Here is a 21,104-nt window from a genome sequence, read left to right on the forward strand (position 1 = left end):
AGTGCAGCTGAACAATACTCACCGGAACTGCAATACTGGATGCAGTCCCATAATGGGTGTGGCACAGTTTCTGGAAGAAAGCAGCCATGTTTTTCTAATGGTGGTCAACCTCTTTAAATGTGGTAGATGAAAATGCAACCAGTAGAACTGTTGCTCCTCCACAGGAGCCGTTCAGGAGGGTTTTGAGGAGTCCTAAAGTTACCTTACCACCCCTGATCTGTTGGCTGCATCTGTGGCATTAGATTTAAATTCCTTTTGGCAAACAATAATATGTTCAAAGTTCGAGGTACCCTTTAAAAAACTTTTAAAGCAGAATTAGTGAAGAACAGGCAACCCTCTTAAGTAGTGATATAGCTGCTGCCTATCGTAAAGAACAAACCATTTACGGGGAAACAAAAATGTCCACTGTCTCATAAGGTTGGAGACAAAGTTTCAAAGACCCCCGTGTAGAGAACATTGGAAGGATGTTGTGGCAGCCAATTGAATTATAATTTTTGGCATAAGAGGGGTCAAAACATTGAGATTCAACATTTCCTTCTTCCTAAGAAAAAAGAATTATTCATCGAGTCCTTTGTTTTTCTACAGACAAGGGTTGATAAATTTTAATTCCTGTTCTAGTCTTATGAATTTCTTTTGTAAAGCTCCTTCCAAAGCGCCAACGAGAATTTGGTTCCCTTTTCACAAATCCTGAATGCGTTGAATAGGAAAAGAAATATATAAAATACAGCGAGCTCAATGAATTCGATGAAGAATGACATTCTAATAATACATTTAGGCTTCCATCTGCTTACTTTGTACATCCTGAGATTAAAAGCTATTCGAGGTGGGAAAATGGATAGTGTGACAAAAAAAACAACAAAAAGACTCATCGACAACAGTAATAAAAAAAATCAGTAGGACAATGGTAATTTATAAGAGACACATTAACAGTCTTACAATGAAGCCAGGAAAAGTGCATATTATATATTATGGAGCAATGGACAACCGACGGAAAACTTTCCAACTCTCAGTCAACCTTAAAAGAAAGCACCGAGTCAATATGTGACTTTATCTGACAGTCTTCATTAGCTATGCTGATGCTTTGAGGGGAGAAACCAAAGGCAAAAACTCCATTTGTCAATACACGTCTTGTAGACTTGGTTGAATTATTAGTAGCGTGAAAGAAGCTAAACGTTACCATTGTCCTAGGTGGACTTTCACGTCTCAACGAGCAAGGGTAGAAAGAACAGTACATTCATACGTTGGCTTTTCATATAACCAAATGGTTACATTTTGGTTATCCGTCCCTGCAATCTATATAGTTTCCTTTTATCCAGAAGCAGATTTGTGCATATTTAAGAGGCGTTATACGGACAGCTACATTAAAATCCTGCTTGTCACCATTTTTGTCCACCCATTGGTGTCCGGAGAAGATTCCAATTATCTTCCGCTCCCATCTCTGCTTGTCTCGTTTCCACATCCTGACATAAACTCCAGAACCACTAGCTCCGGGCTGGGCATCGCATTGCTGGTAAAGTAGGTCATACGTTTCTTCCTTGACATCACAGAATCGATACACCAGGTTTCCCGGTCTATCATTGTCAAAGCCGGAGAAGTGGATTCTTCCACTAGGCAACTGTCGGCCACTTGGACTTACACCGATCATCATGAACTTTCTTTTGTGAGGTTTTTTGAGTTCTAATAAGGCATAGTCGTAATCCATGCCAATATCATTGGCATTGCCTTTAATCCATCCTTTTGGTACATGGGTTCTTTTGACCCGAATCCATTGGAATTTCATTTTTTCGCTAGGTCCAGAATTGGTTTGGTTGACGCTTTTACCTCCATCTTTAAATTTAGGCTTTAAGAATCCCACTCGGAGCTTCTGTGCTCCTTTGACATAATTTTTGCCATCATGAATGCAATGGGCAGCAGTAAGGACATGCTTCTCGGCCACCAAGGTGCCGGTGCAACCGGTGGACAACTTTACAGATGTTGAAAAAGGATAATTAAGTAAGAAGTTTTTTCCATATATACTAAACCTGCTGTCATATCCATAGATTTGTCTTTTACGACGGGACTTCCCATGGTTTCTTTCAGTGTCCGCCCTTTTGGGAATAACATAAATCCCTACTTTGGTCAAAGTGCGACTTCCGTTGGAATACAAGGTTTCGTATGCCATGTTGTCCTTCAGTTCATCCAAAGTAGGCATTGGGAAATGTTTGTGGCATTCTGGGCCACAGGAGTTTGGTACATCAAGCCTTGGTTCTGCGTCAAAGTGTGGTTTCTCAAGGCCAGTTGTCAATTGAGGAAGAACCACTGGAACATTGAACATTGGCCAAGTTGGTTTTGAACTAGAGCTACGAGACTCCACACAAGAGATCAGAAACAGGAGGGCACAAGCCGCGGACACTTTTTCAGCCATGATTGCGTCTTCAATCTAGACAAATACAAAAAGTAGTTGATGAATAAGTATAATAGCATTCTCTATAATAAGAAGAAAGACATTTTATAGAACACAAGAACATTTTCAACTCATGGACAGATTATAAGATGCCCCACCAAGGGCCCATCTCCAGACAGTGATAAGGTGCAGCTGGTGATGACTATGGATGATTGAAGAACAAGGCGTCAACACCTAAATGAGGTCCCATTCCAAGTTTTTGGACATAGTAACTTGATGCAGCCATGCTCTAGGTATTATCATTCTACTGTGGCGTTGAATTTTGCATCTTTTTTGTGTTGTTACGTTACTTGCTATATTTTTCTTAACTGTGCATTATCCCTATACCCAAACTTCACTCTATGTATTATCCCTACAGTGTGATCACTGTTAGCATCATTAATGTGCTATTATTTAGTTCAGTTAATTACCTCCGTGCTGTGACACACCAGCATGTATTAGCTCTATATTGTGACATCACTGTGTGTATTATATCTATGCTGTAACTTCACTGTGTAGCTTGCCCCTCCCTGTATGGTGACATCATTGTACATTATCTCTCTGATGTGGCATCTCTGTGTACATTATATCTGTACTGTGACATCACTGTGTGCATTATCCATGTGCTGTGACATCACTGTCGCCAGGATTGGTGGACACAAATCCACCGAACCACCAACAGGCTTAGCTTAGGGGTCATTCAAGGACAAATCACCCAAGGGGTAGCATCCAACCATCTCTGATTTTTATAAAACTTTTGTTCATTACTAGAATTTATATGAAAATCTCATTTTTTAGACCCATGAATTTTCCAAAGGTCACCACCAAGAACCATCATTTTTGATAATTCATATCTTAGTAATTATTGATTGTAGGAAGATGTGCGAGGTGTCATTCTCTGCGTAATGATATGTAGATATAGAACATCTTTTTCCTAAGACTGTAATTCTAATATAAGTTAAAGTAAAACCGGAAAAGAAAATTATGTATGTAGCATCACGGCACAGGCATGACATTTCGCAGAGATGCCTGGATGACACCTACTACCGTACGTCATCCGTGTAGGAGGAGGTTAGCAGGATGGGATTTTTGGCTGGAAACGCAGGTAGCAGAGATGGTCTGGCCCGCCCAGGGGACCACTGTGCCTGATTTACATGTCACATGGGACATTTTCTACATTCGGATACTCATGTATGCTTTTAGCCAAAGTCATAGCAAAAACAATGTTGAAAAGAGTGCTGCTACATAATTGTACCGCTGTTATTAGAAGACAGGTTCCTTTAAACTGCGAGGTATAGGCTCTGTCTGGTATTGCAGCATAGTCTATAGGCTCTGTCTGGTATTGCAGCATAGTCTATAGGCTCTGTCTGGTATTGCAGCATAGTTTATAGGCTCTGTCTGGTATTGCAGCATAGTCTATAGGCTCTGACCGGTATTGCAGCATAGTCTATAGGCTCTGTCCGGTATTGCAGCATAGTCTATAGGCTCTGTCTGGTATTGCAGCATAGTCTATAGGCTCTGTCTGATATTGCAGCATAGTCTATAGGCTCTGTCTGGTATTGCAGCATAGTCTATAGGCTCTGTCTGGTATTGCAGCATAGTCTATAGGCTCTGTCTGGTATTGCAGCATAGTCTATAGGCTCTGACCGGTATTGCAGCATAGTCTATAGGCTCTGTCCGGTATTGCAGCATAGTCTATAGGCTCTGTCCGGTATTGCAGCATAGTCTATAGGCTCTGTCTGGAATTGCAGCATAGTCTATAGGCTCTGTCTGGTATTGCAGCATAGTCTATAGGCTCTGTCCGGTATTGCAGCATAGTCTATAGGCTCTGTCTGGTATTGCAGCATAGTCTATAGGCTCTGTCCGGTATTGCAGCACAGTCTATAGGCTCTGTCTGGTATTGCAGCATAGTCTATAGGCTCTGTCAGGTATTGCAGCATAGTCTATAGGCTCTGTCTGGTATTGCAGCATAGTCTATAGGCTCTATCCGGTATTGCAGCATTGTCTATAGGCTCTGTCCGGTATTGCAGCATATTCTATAGGCTCTGTCCTGTATTGCAGCATATTCTATAGGCTCTGTCTGGTATTGCAGCATAGTCTATAGGCTCTGTCCGGTATTGCAGCATAGTCTATAGGCTCTTCCTGGTATTGAAGAATAGTCTGTAGGCTCTGTCTGGTATTGGAGAATAGTCTATAGGCTCTGTCTCGTATTGGAGAATAGTCTATAGGCTCTGTCTGGTATTGCAGCATAGTCTATAGGCTCTGTCCGGTATTGCAGCATAGTCTATAGGCTCTTCCTGGTATTGAAGAATAGTCTATAGGCTCTGTCCGGTATTGGAGAATACTCTATAGGCTCTGTCTCGTAATGGAGAATAGTCTATAGGCTCTTTCTGGTATTGCAGCATAGTCTATAGGCTCTTTCTGGTATTGCAGCATAGTCTATAGGCTCTTTCTGGTATTGCAGCATAGTCTATAGGCTCTGTCTGGTACTGCAGTATTTCACTATTAGAGTAATGTTAGACATGATGTGTCGCCTAACTCTTTCGTCAGCATGGTGAATACACATAATAGACAGGACTACAATGCAAAACACACTAATCCAGAGTCTACATATGTAGAATTTATGAGTCACAGTCCTTTCCGTCAGGATACTCGCTCCTCGCTGCCAGAGAAGATGTTTTTGTAAAAATCATTACAGGACAATCACCTCTCAGAGGAGACATTTCATCGGCCATGACCCTTCATAGAAAATACTAGGAAAAAGTTATCCTACAGCCCCCTCATGCCTGGATGAGTCATTCCACTTCCAATGGGAAGATACAGTAACAATGCCTATGTGAAATATGATGCAAATTCCCCTTGTATATCTGCTACCAGTGCATACAAAAAGAAGGGCAAAAAAAGTCTTTGTGAATCTAGTTATAGTCAGGTACATAGGGGACAGTATTATAGTAGTTACATTCTTGTACATAGGGGGCAGTATTATAGTAGTTATATATTTTTGTACATAGGGTCAGTATTATAGTAGTTATATTCTTGTACATAGGGGGCAGTATTATAGTTGTTATATTCTTGTACATAGGGAGCAGTATAACGGTAGTTATATTCTAGTACATAGGGGGCAGTATCATAGTAGTTATATTCTTGTACATAGGAGGCAGTATTATACCAGTTATATTCTTGTACATAGAGGCAGTATTATAGTAGTTATATTCTTGTACATAGGGAGCAGTATTATAGTAGTTATATTCTTGTACATAGGGAGCAGTATTATAGTAGTTATATTCTTGCACATAGGGGGCAGTATTATAGTAGTTATATTCATGTACATAGGAGGCAGTATTATAGTAGTTATATTCTTGTACATAGGGGGGCAGTATTATAGTAGTTATATTCTTGTACATAGGGGGCAGTATTATAGTAGTTATATTCTTGTACAGAGGGCGACAGTATTATAGTAGTTATATTCTTGTACAGAGGGGGACAGTATTATAGTAGTTCTATTCTTGTACAGAGGGGGCAGTATTATAGTAGTTATATTCTTGTACATAGGAGGCAGTATTATGGTAGCTATATTCTTGTACATAGGGGGCAGTATAATAGTAGTTATATTCTTGTACATAGGGGGCAGTATTATAGTTGTTACATTCTTGTACATAGGGGACAGTATTATAGTAGTTATATTCTTGTACATAGGGGGCATTATTATAGTAGTTATATGCTTGAACAGAGGGGGCAGTATTATAGTAGTTATATTCTTGTACATGGAGGCAGTATTATAGTAGTTATATTCTTGTACATAGGGGCAGTATTATAGTAGTTATATTCTTGTACATAGGGGGCAGTATTATAGTTGTTATATTCTTGTACATAGGGGCAGTATTATAGTAGTTATATTCTTGTACATAGGGGGCAGTATTATAGTAGTTATATTCTTGTACATAGGGGGCATTATTATAGTAGTTATATGCTTGAACATAGGGGGCAGTATTATAGTAGTTATATGCTTGAACATAGGGGCAGTATTATAGTAGTTATATGCTTAAACATAGGGGGCAGTATTATAGTAGTTATATTCTTCTACATGGGGGGCAGTATTATAGTAGTTATATTCTTGTACATAGGAGGCAGTATTATAGTAGTTATATTCTTGTACATAGGGAGCAGTAAAATAGTAGTTATATTCTTGTACATAGGGAGCAGTATTATAGTAGTTATATTCTTGTACATAGGGGGCAGTATTATAGTAGTTATATTCTTGTACATAGGAGGCAGTATCATAGTAGTTATATTCTTGTACATAGGGGGGCAGTATTATAGTAGTTATATTCTTGTACATAGGGGGCAGTATTATAGTAGTTATATTCTTGTACAGAGGGCGACAGTATTATAGTAGTTATATTCTTGTACAGAGGGGGACAGTATTATAGTAGTTCTATTCTTGTACAGAGGGGGCAGTATTATAGTAGTTATATTCTTGTACATAGGGGGCAGTATTATAGTAGTTATATTCTTATACATAGGAGGCAGTATTATAGTAGTTATATTCTTGTACATCAGTGGCAGTATTATAGTAGTTATATTCTTGTACATGGAGCCAGTATTATAGCAGTTTTATTCTTGTACATAGGGGCAGTATTATAGTAGTTATATTCTTGCACATAGGGGGCAGTATTATAGTTGTTATATTCTTGTACATAGGGGCAGTATTATAGTAGTTATATTCTTGTACATAGGGGGCATTATTATAGTAGTTATATGCTTGAACAGAGGGGGCAGTATTATAGTAGTTATATGCTTGAACATAGGGGGCAGTATTATAGTAGTTATATGCTTGAACATAGGGGGCAGTATTATAGTAGTTATATGCTTGAACATAGGGGGCAGTATTATAGTAGTTATATTCTTGTACATGGGGGGCAGTATTATAGTAGTTATATTCTTGTACATAGGAGGCAGTATTATAGTAGTTATATTTTTGTACATAGGAGGCAGTAATAAAGTAGTTATATTCTTGTACATAGGGGGCAGTATTATAGTACTTATATTCTTGTACATAGGAGGCAGCATTATAGTAGTTATATTCTTGTACATAGGGGACAGTATTATAGTAGTGATATTCTTGTACATAGGGGGCAGTATTATAGTAGTTATATTCTTGTACATAGGGGACAGTATTATAGCAGTTATATACTTGTACATAGGGGACAGTATTATAGTAGTTATATTCTTGTACATAGGGGGCAGTATTATAGTAGTTATATTCTTGTACATAGGGGGCAGTATTACAGTAGTTATATTCTTGTACATGGGGGGCAGTATTATAGTAGTTATATTCTTGTACATAGGAGGCAGTATTATAGCAGTTATATTCTTGTACATGGGGGGCAGTATTATAGTAGTTATATTCTTGTACATAGGAGGCAGTATTATAGTAGTTATATTCTTGTACATGGGAGACAGTATTATAGTAGTTATATTCTTGTACATAGGGGGGCAGCATTACAGTAGTTATATTCTTGTACATAGGGGGCAGTATTATAGTAGTTATATTCTTGTACATCAGCGGCAGTATTATAGTAGTTATATTCTTGTACATGGAGGCAGTATTATAGTAGTTATACTCTGGTACATAGGGGCAGTATTATAGTAGTTATATTCTTGCACATAGGGGGCAGTATTATAGTTGTTATATTCTTGTACATAGGGGCAGTATTATAGTAGTTATATTCTTGTACATAGGAGGCAGTATTATAGTAGTTATATTCTTGTACATAGGAGGCAGTATTATAGTAGTTATATTCTTGTACATAGGGGGCAGTATTATAGTAGTTATATTCTTGTACATAGGGGGCAGTATTATAGTAGTTATATTCTTGCACATAGGGGGCAGTATTATAGTTGTTATATTCTTGTACATAGGGGCAGTATTATAGTAGTTATATTCTTGTACATGGAGGCAGTATTATAGTAGTTATATTCTTGTACATAGGGGCAGTATTATAGTAGTTCTATTCTTGTACATAGGAGGCAGTATTATATTAGTTATATTCTTGTACATAGGAGGCAGTATTATAGTAGCTATATTCTTGTACATAGGAGGCAGTATTATAGTAGTTATATTCTTGTACATAGCTGGCAGTATTATAGTAGTTATATTCTTGTACATAGGGGACAGTATTATAGTAGTTATATTCTTGTAAATCAGTGGCAGTATTATAGTAGTTATATTCTTGTACATAGGATTAGTATCATAGTAGTTATATTCTTGTACATAGAGGGCAGTATTATAGTAGTTATATTCTTGTACATAGGATTAGTATCATAGTAGTTATATTCTTGTACATAGCTGGCAGTATTATAGTAGTTATATTCTTGTACATAGGGGACAGTATTATAGTAGTTATATTCTTGTAAATCAGTGGCAGTATTATAGTAGTTATATTCTTGTACATAGGATTAGTATCATAGTAGTTATATTCTTGTACATAGGAGGCAGTATTATAGTAGTTATATTCTTGTACATAGGATTAGTATCATAGTAGTTATATTCTTGTACATAGGGGGCAGTATTATAGTAGTTATATTATACATAGGGAGCAGTTTTTTTAGTAATTATATTCTTGTACATAGGAGACAGTATTATAGTAGTTATATTTTTGTATATAGGGGCAGTATTATAGTAGTTATATTCTTGTACATAGGGACAGTATTATAGTAGTTATATTCTTGTACATAGGGGAGCAGTATTATAGTAGTTATATTCTTGTACATAGGAGACAGTATGATAGTAGTTATATTCTTGTACATAGGAGGCGGTATTATAGTAGTTATATTCTTGTACATAGGAGGCAGTATTATAGTAGTTATATTCTTGTACATAGGGGGCAGTATTATAGTAGTTATATTCTTGTACATAGGGGGCAGTATTATAGTAGTTATATTCAACATAGGGGGCAGTTTTTTAGTTATTATATTCTTGTACATAGGGGGCAGTATTATAGTAGTTATATTCTTGTACATAGGGGGCAGTATTATAGTGGTTATATTCTTGTACATAGGGGACAGTATTATAGTAGTTATATTCTTGTACATAGGAGGCGATATTATAGTAGTTATATTCTTGTACATAGGGGACAGTATTATAGTAGTTATATCCTTGTACATAGGAGGCAGTATTATAGTAGTTATATTCTTGTACATAGGAGGCGATATTATAGTAGTTATATTATTGTACATAGGGGGCAGTATTATAGTAGCTATATTCTTGTACATCGGGGCAGTATTATAGCCGTTATATTCTTGTACATAGGAGGCAGTATTATAGTAGTTATATTCTTGTACATAGGGGGCATTATTATAGTAGTTATATTCTTGTACATAGGAGGCAGTATTATAGTAGATATATCCTTGTACATAGGGAACAGTATTATAGTAGTTATATGCTTGTATATAGAGGGCAGTATTATAGTAGTTATATTCTTGTACATAAGGGGCAGTATTATAGTAGTTATATTCTTGTACATAGGGGGCAGTATTATAGTAGTTATATTCTTGTACATAGGGCGGCAGTATTATAGTAGTTATATTCTTGTACATAGGGGCAGTATTATAGCCGTTATATTCTTGTACATAGGAGGCAGTATTATAGTAGTTATATTCTTGTACATAGGGGGCATTATTATAGTAGTTATATTCTTGTACATAGGAGGCAGTATTATAGTAGATATATCCTTGTACATAGGGAACAGTATTATAGTAGTTATATGCTTGTATATAGAGGGCAGTATTATAGTAGTTATATTCTTGTACATAGGGGGCAGTATTATAGTAGTTATATTCTTGTACATAGGGGGCAGTATTATAGTAGTTATATTCTTGTACATAGGGGGCAGTATTGTAATAATTAGATTCTTGTATGTAGGGGGAACTATTATAGCTATATTTTTGTACACTCATTTAAAAAAAATCAAGCAGCTATAAGGGGTTGTTAGAATCGAATGAATCTTTCTCTGTGTTATTGCAGCGTTGATGTAAGTGATAATAATATCAGTGCAAAAGGATCATTTATTATGGAAAACTGACCTCCTGAACGGGGGGGGGGGGGGGGGGGGGGGCTCCAGTACTCTGGTTTACCGCCTCTAGCTTGTATTTAAGATGTAATACGGGGGAGCATGGAGGCTTACAGGTCATATTTTTCTTTCTAAGCGACCTTTCACACGGGACGCAATAGGCCACGCGAAGCACCGCACTATGCAATAAATTTAGCACCAAAATTCACAGGCTATGTGCCAATTTTCTTGCGGAGTTAAACATGGCTTTAAACCTGCCTATAATTCTGCATCAAAATCTGCAGTTAGACCTGCGGTTTTGCGTGTGGAATTCCTCAGCTCCAGATTTGGACGCATCCTGCTGCATAATTCCGGCCGATGTGAACTGTCCCTAAAACACCATAGTCCGTAGGCTCTGTTTGGTATGGCAGCATAGTCTGTAGGCTCTGTTTGGTATGGCAGCATAGTCTGTAGGCTCTGTCTGGTATTGCAGCATAGTCTATAGGCTCTGTCTGGTATTACAGCATACTCTATAGGCTCTGCCCGGTATTGCAGCATAGTCTATAGGCTCTGCCTGGTATTGCAGCATAGTCTATAGGCTCTGCCTGGTATTGCAGCATAGTCTATAGGCTCTGTTTGGTATGGCAGCATAGTCTGTAGGCTCTGTCTGGTATTGCAGCATAGTCTATAGGCTCTGTCTGGTATTGCAGCATAGTCTATAGGCTCTGCCCGGTATTGCAGCATAGTCTATAGGCTCTGCCTGGTATTGCAGCATAGTCTATAGGCTCTGCCTGGTATTGCAGCATAGTCTATAGGCTCTGTCTGGTATTGTAGCATAGTCTATAGGCTCTGCCTGGTATTCCAGCATAGTCTATAGGCTCTGCCTGGTATTGCAGCATAGTCTATAGGCTCTGCCTGGTATTGCAGCATAGTCTATAGGCTCTGAATGGTATTGCAGCATAGTCTATAGGCTCTGTCTGGTATTGCAGCATAGTCTATAGGCTCTGTCTTGTATTGCAGCATAGTCTATAGGCTCTGTCTGATATTGCAGCATAGTCTATAGGCTCTGTCTGGTATTGCAGCATAGTCTATAGGCTTTGTCTAATACTGCAGCATAGTCTATAGGCTCTGTCTAGTACTGCAGCATAGTCTATAGGCTCTGTCTAGTACTGCAGCATAGTCTATAGGCTCTGTCTAGTACTGCAGCATAGTCTATAGGCTCTGTCTAGTACTGCAGCATAGTTTAAAGCCTCTGTCTGGTACTGCAGCATAGTCTATAGGCTCTGTCTGATACTGCAGCATAGTCTATAGGCTCTGTCTGGTACTGCAGCATAGTCTATAGGCTCTGTCTTGTATTGCAGCATAGTCTATAGGCTCTGTCTGGTATTGCAGCATAGTCTATAGGCTCTGTCTGATATTGCAGCATAGTCTATAGGCTCTGTCTGATACTGCAGCATAGTCTATAGGCTCTGTCTGGTATTGCAGCATAGTCTATAGGCTCTGTCTGATACTGCAGCATAATCTATAGGCTCTGTCTAGTACTGCAGCATAGTTTAAAGCCTCTGTCTGGTGATGCAGCATAGTCTATAGGCTCTGTCTGGTATTGCAGCATAGTCTATAGGCTCTGTCTGGTATTGCAGCATAGTCTATAGGCTCTGTCTGGTACTGCAGTATTTCACTATTAGAGTAATGTTAGACATGATGTGTCTCCTAACTCTTTCGTCAGCATGGTGAATACACATAATAGACAGGACTACAATGCAAAACACACTAATCCAGAGTCTACATATGTAGAATTTATGAGTCACAGTCCTTTCCGTCAGGATACTCGCTCCTCGCTGCCAGAGAAGATGTTTTTGGAAAAATCATTACAGAACAATCACCTCTCAGAGGAGACATTTCATCGTCCGTGACCCCGACTTGAAATTAGTAGGAAAGTCTTATCCTGCAGCCCCCTCATGCCTGGATGAGTCATTCCACTTCCAATGGGAAGATACAGTAACAATGCCTATGTGAAATATGATGCAAATTCCCCCTGTATATCTGCTACCAGTGCATACAAAAAGAATGGTAAAACAGTCTTTGCAAATCTTGTTAGTTACTGGTTTTCCCTGAAAGTAAGACCTATCTCAAAAGTAAGCCCTGTCCTGGTTTTTGTGAGAGGCTTGAAATATAAGCCCTCCCCTGAAAATAAACCCTAGCAAAAGTACATGAAAAAAAAAAACATCAATACTCACCTGGCCCGCAGCATCTGAGTTTCCTGCGATGGTCCCTGGCAAGAGCTGTGATTGGATCGAGTGCCAGCCAATTAGGACTGGCGCTCAATCATTTACAGCCATTCAGTGAATTATATCACTGAATAGCTTTGATTTGCTCAACGAGCGCCGGCACTGATTGGCTGACGCTCGACCCAATCACTGCGCTCGCTTTGCTGGAGGTGGGGTATTTAAAGCCCCGTCACCAGGAAGTAGAGGATATCTCAGCAGGGAGGACACTGCAGACTGCTGCATCGCCGCTGGAGACCAGGCTCCCATAGGAGCCCATGCAGCGGGCGATCTATTCCGGCCGAAAACATATTTCCAGGACTATGTTTCGGGCCCGATGTAAAAATGCCCGGCGCTATATTGGCTTGGCTGGGCGTTTTTACGTCTCAAAAATATGCCCACGTGATCTGATGCACTGGAATCCAATGCATCAGATCATAGCGCATATTGGCTGGCCGTGCAAACGGCTGGACAATATGCGCTCATGGGAAAGTGCCCTACAACTATCACCCATCTTCCCGAACACCTCACCAGAGTGTTGTAGAGAATGCGGCCTCAGTGGGTCACTATTTTATATCTTTCGGGAGTGTCCCCTAAACTCTAATCTATTAAACTCTAATCTATGGGTAGAGGTGTTCCAATTGCTATACAACTTCTTCCCATTAACAGCTAAAAGCAAACCTGGACTGGCCCTTCTGTTGCTGGGGATAGACACATACCCTACAAACCTTAGAACCATCATCTGTCATATCCTATCCGCAACTCGACTGTCAATAGCACGGCATCGGAAAAGTCCAAAGTTTCCTCTTCAGAGGAAATAATATGTATTGTTTTTCTAAACTGTACCTACAAGAAGATGTCAGCAAGCAAAACTGGCCAACTAGACTCATTTTTAGATGGAATCCCTGGCTATCACGTTACCCCTCTCCCATATAACACGTCACAACTAGAGATGAGCGAGCACCCAAATGCTCGGGTCCGCGTTATTTGAGTCGAGCTTTTCATAAAATTCGAGAGCTCTACTTGAGTAACGAATCCCATTGACTACAATGAGAGACTTGAGCGTTTTTGTATGTGGGACGCCGGGTCCTGAGCTTTTTTTTTTTTCTCTTGGTCTCTCTCTCTCTCTCTCTCCCTCTCTCTTTCTCCCTCTCCCTCCTTCCCCCCCTCTCTCTCCCTCCCTCCCTCCCCCTCTCTCTCTCCCTCCCTCCCTCCCTCCCCCTCTCTCTCCTCCCCTCTCTCTCTCTCTCTCTCTCCCTCCCTCCCCCTCTCCCTCCCTCTCCCCTGCATGCTAGACAAAAAATTTGCCATTGACGCATACTGCGTCGCGGCGGGGAGGGGCCAAAACAGGCATGTCACAGCGGGGAGGAGCCAAAAACTGGGGCGGGGTCGAACATGGCTTGATGCTCATTCGAGTAGCGAGCACCATTGAGTACGCTAATACTCGAACGAGCATCAAGCTCGACAGAGTAAGTTCGCTCAACTCTAGTCACAACTAATCATGGAGACCATGATATTTGGTTGTCTTGTTGATACTTCTAATCTGAATTCCCCTTAATGTAGAATTCTCATTTCACAGTCAGTACACAGAGGTTAGAATGTGCCGGAAGATCTTATTCCAGACTTGTTTTCCGTTACTTTATGGATAGCTTTTAGTTATGATCTATGGTTGAAGGAAGTAAGATTTCTACAAGAGATGCATTGGTGAAAAGAAGCTAAAGTAAGAATTTGTTATGGAATCATAAGTTATATACCAATTCTGTTATATATGGGAAATCTTTTGGATGTTTACTATTCTAGAAATGATTAGAAAATCTTCATGAAGAGCAGGCGGGGATCGGCAGATACTTGGCAAAGAGGCCAAATGGATTTTCAGGATGAAATCGACAGCGCTATTTGGTTTAGGATATGGGTTTATTTATTAAAGGTTGCTGGATATTGGGCAGAAATATACCCTTACAACGTTCTATCTGTCATATAGTGCGCTTATTATTGCTGTCACCCTTTATGGGACATTTGCTAACCTACTGAATGTCTGTTCTATTCAGAGTTACTATTAAATTGACTATTATATGACTATTATACTCGTATATCATTTGCTATCATGTTTATACTATATTGGTTTTGCCCTGATTGGATATCATCTATTGGCATACATAATATGACTCCACCATGCCCATATGTTTATATCACTTCATTGATACATGAAGCCCCTTGCTGCATGTACGCACGTCGAATTGTGCGCTAGAGCGAGCGCTATTACGTATTATCTAGGGGATATTCGCCAATATTACGTATTAAGTCTGCGCAGATGTTGACATCTCTTCATGCATGTGTGCTTTTATCGGACAGGGTGTTTCTGTAACACAAACATATGCATGTTGGAAGGTAAATGTCCATAGGCTGTATGAGTATACGCACAGGTAGGTAAATGTCCATAGGCTGTAGGTACGTTGAATAAGGATGCTGTAAGTTGCAGATCAATCTGTGCGGAGGTGGATATTTCCTATACATGCGTATGCTTATTAAGGAGGGTCTTGCTTTACCATCAACATATGCATGTTCGAACATAAAAGTGCGTACGCTCTATGATTATACGCACATGTAATAACATCATTAAAAGATGACGGAAGTTGATACGTGCAGTGGCCCTTTTCTCACCATTCTCGTTAGCCCAATGGAACGAGCTGGTGACGTCATCTCTAGCTCATTTGCAGTCGAGCAGCCCGTTTAGGGCTTATTCATATGAGCATATGCATTTTTACATGTGCCCGCTGACGCCGTGAAACCGTGTGAACGGGCACACAAATCTGCCATTTGTGCGCCCGTTCAGAAAGCCCGGGCAAGACACATATACGCCGAGCCCAGATTGCCGTTGGGCAGGGGAGACAGTTTAGCTCTGCTAAACTGCCTCCCCCTCTTCGCCCCATCGCCAGGCTCTCGGCAAGGAAAGGGGGTGGGAGCTAGTGTGCTATGCTCCCGCCCCCTCTCCACCCCTTGCCAGCTGCCAGTAATGGAGGTGGTGGGATGGGGCGGGGGCTTAACAACTAGCTCCCACCCCCTCCCATTGCAAACTGCCAACAAGGAGTGGAGAGAAGGAAGGAAGGGGGTGGGAGTTTCGCTGCTAAACTTTCTCCCACCGCTTTTCTCCGGCAGCTACCATAGGCTCTTATAGGAGTCTATGGAAGCCACCGCCGTATTCTGGCAGCAAGATAGTTTCTAAACTATCTTTCCTGGCTGGTGTAATAGCACCGGGCTGAAATGCGCTCCAATGCGCTATTTTGGCCGTCCGGGCGCTTTTATGTGGGGAAAAAAATCGCCGGTCTGATCTGATGCATTGGAAAACGGCGGCCGATATACGTTCATGTGAATAAAGCCTTCATTCATTGCTGGACATTCCTCTGTGAAACAGTGAATGAGCAATGTTTAAGGGGTATGGGCTGGCGCTGGTACGTATGCACGATGAACAAGAACCTCACGATTCCTACTCATCGTTCACTGGTTAACCCGCGTTGAAAATGATTATTATTGAGTTTCGTTCATTTGAATGATTTTCTGGCATAAACCAAGAAAAAGTATAAGAAGTACATTTCAGACTTGTTTGCCGAGTTCAAACAATCTGTTGTACCAAATCATTGGAACTGATTGAAGTTTACTTTGGAACTCAGCATTCGCTGTACGTACATCTCTGTGGACATTGCATCGGATGTTGCTAAGTAAACTTCACGCCTATTCTATGCAATAAAGGTACCTTAATGCCATCTCCTTTAACAGAGACCTACTATAACCCAATCACCAGCTGCCAGGAATCTGCCAGGCCGCAGGAATTTCCCTTGACTCCAAGCACATCGAATCACTTCTCTACCCTGTTGCTTTTCTGCTGGACACAATTGCTTTGTCTTCCCGCAGAGTGAAATGTTGCACAAAGTTATCCCGACTTCACTGGCAGAACAGATGGTGGGCACTAACGCCTCGGGTGCAATCTGGTCCCTTAGACAGACTGGCAATGTGGATATTAGCATTACGACACCGGTTCAGGTCAACTGGACTAGTATGGACAGCCTGCAGCCTGTGGCCCTCGAGTTGTTGCAAAACTACAACTCACAACCTGCCCTGACAGCCTGCCAGGTTTAGCTTTTCTCAACGACAGTTTTCGGAATGGGTCACTAGTTTTTTTTTCTCATTTTCTAATTTTAAGCAATGCGGAATAAGTTAGCGCTATACAAATAAAGATTATTATTATTATTTTAAACCTTTTATTCTCTTTTCCGTCACATAAATACGGGGTCGGCCATCTTGCCTGAGCAGTTCCATAGATTTTTATTGTGCTGCGACCTCCCTCCATACATCGCAGAAACAGCTGACACCCGCAGGCAACAGCCCCGATAAGCCATGCGGACCGATTAACCGTGCGGCACTGTTAATCCTTTAAATGCCGTTGTCAATTCTGACAACAGTATTTAAATCCCCCGAAGAATGTTCGGGGGTCCCATGCAGCCCCCCTGTGATGAGATCGCAAGGAGTTGTGGGGGTGTCATGGCAGGCGGAGGCCTTCTGAAAGGCCCTAGGGCTGTCATGGCAGAATGCCTATCAAGCCATCCCCATGGGGTATCTTGATAGGATGCCTGTCAGATTGCAGTATGATGTAATGCTATGATGTAAGGCATTACATCATACTGCAGGAGAGATCAAAGCATCGCATGTTGTGGTCCCCTAGTAGGACTAAAAGAAAATGTAAAAATAAGAATAAAGTTTTACTAATTCTTAAAAAATAAGCAATAAAAGTTCAAAAACCCTGTTACCATATTTACAATGAAAGAATCTAAATAATAAAACAAAAATACATATTTGGTATCGCTGCATCCGCAAAACACCCGATCTATTAGAGTATTGCATTATTTACCCCGCACGGTGAACATCGTCAGAAAAAAAAAAGAACTGCAGAAATGCACTTTTTTGGTCAGCCTGTCTCCAAGGAAAAATATAATGAAAAGCGATCAAAAAGTCATATGTATTCAAAAATGGTACCAATGGAAACTACAGGGCATACTGCACAAAATGAGCCCTCACACGACTATGTCAACGAAAGATAAAGAGATATTGTGCGCAGAACATGGAGACAGAAAATAATTTTTAAAAAAATTAAATATATTTTAAAAAAATACAAGCAGTACAGCAAAAAAAATAACTATATAAGTTTGGTATTGTAGTAATCATACTATTACTGACCCATAGAATAAAGTTATCATAACATTTTTGTTGTTGTTTGTGCGCCGTAGAAACAAGACGCTCCAAAAGATGGCAGAATGTCTTTTTTTTCCATTTCCCTCCACTTACAATTTTTTAAAAGTTTTTCAGTACATTATATGGTATATTAAATAGCAACATTGAAAAATACAACTCGTTCTGCAAAAAACAAGCCCTCATACAATTAAATAGATGGATAAATAAAGGAGTTACGATTTTTTAAAAGGGGGGGGGGACAAAAATAGAAAAAAACAAAAAAGCTTGGTCACTAAGGGGTTAATATAGGTTCGTCGTGGAAAATCGCAGTGACATTAGTGCTCCCCCCTGGGCGGACCATCGCTAGCAATATTCCATCCTGCCTATGGACACTCAGCCTTAGCCTCTTGTCTGAGTCTCAGTGCCGTCCTGTTCTCAGGGATAGTATTTTAGGTAGGATTTTATCTATGGGGCCAATTTAGGGCTGCTTAAGGACAATTAGAAAGAAACATAGGGTGAGTCAGTATTAAGGTCAGCATTTCTCTGGCTATTATTTCAGTTCCATGCTGTCTTCACTGCCAGTTCGATTATATTTATTGTGACCATCATCATCATTTGGTTACCATCAGCTTCTGCCCCTGTAATCTAATGCTAGGGCCCTAGTTACATTTGTGTTTTAACAGTGTTGATACTTCCTTCGTATCTATTTCTTGCTATGCCCTGCTGTTGCGCTTTTCAGCTCTACTATAAATCCTGTAGGGATCTGAGCATTGGTACCCAGGAAAGGCAAGCGCTAAAGGTGAACACCAATTCTTTCACTTAGCATCTAGATGGCTTCATGACACTACCCACTATTAATTATGAGATGATTGCTATTGCAAACCCCAATCTACACAGCACAAGCTAGCTCTAAACGGTCAGGAAGCGTCGGCCTATTGTGATGCTTCAGTGACCAGTTTGAAAACTGCACTATTTCAGGATTATTTATTTCATCCTATATAGTAGATAGTGACATGAAAAGTTAAAAAACACCAACAATTAAAAGTAAATAATTAAAGCTGTATGATCTACACCTCAGTGCATTTACCTGCAGCACCCCCGCAGGGAAAATGAGGCATTACATAGTTTTCAAATTAAATCATCGGGCCGTATATGTAATGTACAGTCATACTGGGTCCTCCAGAGGGAGAGACATTTACTACTTGTGCTTGTTCTTTGCTCTGGCCAATAAATGAAGGTTCTCAATAGAGTACACCCCCCACCTTCTCTTAATAACTCAGTATTCCCTAATAGGGTATTTGAAATGGATTCTCTGGTTTAGAAAATCAATTTTCAGTGTCCAGCAGCTATAAAGCTGTATGATTCTCATGAGAAATGCATGTCAGTGAACGGCTTAGATCATTTATAGGTTTGTTATTGCTGTGAAGAATGCTAGACCAACAGGTAGGGAGGATATAGACGGTTCTAGATATTCAGCAAGGATATCAATACTGATGTAACATTATCAAGGTCAGGCTGTGTAGTTATTGTGTGTTATCAGCAATGTACAGGGCACAAAACAGATTTACAGAACACAAGGCCAAAGACAGGCTGACTTTAACACTTTCAAGGCTGTTTTTAAAATCACCATAACAACATTCTATTATACTCTACACATTATACCTCCCAGCACAACATGACCCCTGGACATTGCTATTGGCATTTACATTGAATTTCACGATTGCAGCGGAGGGGTATGGAAATTAGAACCGTGACCTCGTAGCATGAAATAAAAAAAATATATTGAAATGAAGAGTCACTGCCTTCCTCAGGATTAGCTCACATCTATTTCCTTCATCAAGATGTCCTCTGGATGGCACAGGTTCAGAAGTGAGCCCGTGCCACCCTGCAGAGGGAGCCAGCTGTGATGGGGATCGATGGATGAGAAGACTGATTCTTGCTCTTATCCTCTGTAGGAGTGCAGTGTACAGACGACCTATCGTTAGACAGGCATTCTGGTACCTGCAGAAAAAGAGATAAACCCTGGGTGTTTATCTGTAAGATAAAAGGTCAGTTCCTGTCACACTCAGGAGATAGATGGCTGCTAGCCAGAGAGGCGGTGAAGGAGCCGCGTCAAGAACTTGGAGCCTGAAGTCCGATACTGACCAGTTTGGGACCCGTCATCCAGTCTGAAAGATGAGCACACCCTCCAGACTCCCCAGGTGACTCAGTGACGGGACCCTGTGGGTTTGTGAACCGTGAATTCTGGACTGTGTGATATGCTGTACTTTGCTGTGCTCTGTGCAATAAATACTGGCAGTTTTAAAGGAAAGCCTGTCTCTGGAGATTTGTCTACATGTGTGGTGGCCATTTCCGGTCCGAGAGGTTGGCGATCCACAGGCAAGAAACCCCACTTGCCACACCCCTTCTATGCCATGATCAATGTACATCGCGGCATGCAAAGAGTTTACAGAGCTCCCTCTGTGATATTATCGTCCCTCCGCCATGTAATCCCAGATGGCTGATAAGTTGCCATTGTAATCGGACACCATACAGTGATGTCCGGGCCTGCCATGGCCAGTGATTGCTATTGTGAACGATAATGCATTGCAATACAGAGGTACTGCAATGCATTATAATAGCGATCAGAGCTTTTAGGCTAGGTTCACACTGAGCAGATTTGCCGCGGTTTTGCTGCGGTTTTTCCATTGCGGTTTTGCTGCAGAAGATTCACTTATGCAGTAAAACCGCTTCAAATGTTGTTTTTCGTTTGCGCATTTTTGTGCGTATTTTGGTCGCTTTTTTGGTGCCGCGTATCTAAGTGCAGATTTTGCTGCATCCATGCAGGCTATGGGCAAAAAAGCACTAGAAAATTCCAAAAGAATTGACATGCTGCATATTCTAAAACCACGCCGCAGCTGCATTTCCACACTGAGTCAGGGCGAAAAATTCCCCTGTGAGAACAGCTTTTTGGCCAAACACATTTGCACTGCATTGCATTGCAAACGCAGCAGTTTTGCAGCACTGCGGATATGCAACAGCAAACGGCAACAAATCCGCCCCGTGTGAACCTAGCCTTACGGTTCAAGTCCCCTGCATGGACATGAAAATTGTAAAAATAAATAAATAAAAATAGTGTAATTAAAAAAAACAAAAAACTTTTCT

At 40.6% G+C, this 21,104-nt stretch overlaps 1 protein-coding gene across 1 annotated transcript in view; it reads right to left on the reverse strand.

Annotated features, from left to right (window-relative positions):
* Positions 1–881: 881 nt before the first annotated feature.
* PRSS23 (serine protease 23) overlaps positions 882–21,104 on the reverse strand; it is a 40,645-nt gene continuing 20,422 nt past the window's right edge. Inside the window, exon 2 of the mRNA XM_066587173.1 lies at positions 882–2,419. Coding sequence (XP_066443270.1) covers positions 1,277–2,404 — 1,128 coding nt within the window. The 5' untranslated portion in view covers positions 2,405–2,419 and the 3' untranslated portion in view covers positions 882–1,276. The remainder of the gene's footprint in view (positions 2,420–21,104) is intronic.

The sequence above is a fragment of the Eleutherodactylus coqui genome, chromosome 1 (genome assembly GCF_035609145.1).
Source record: "Eleutherodactylus coqui strain aEleCoq1 chromosome 1, aEleCoq1.hap1, whole genome shotgun sequence".
NCBI classification, from domain to species: Eukaryota; Metazoa; Chordata; class Amphibia; order Anura; family Eleutherodactylidae; genus Eleutherodactylus; species Eleutherodactylus coqui.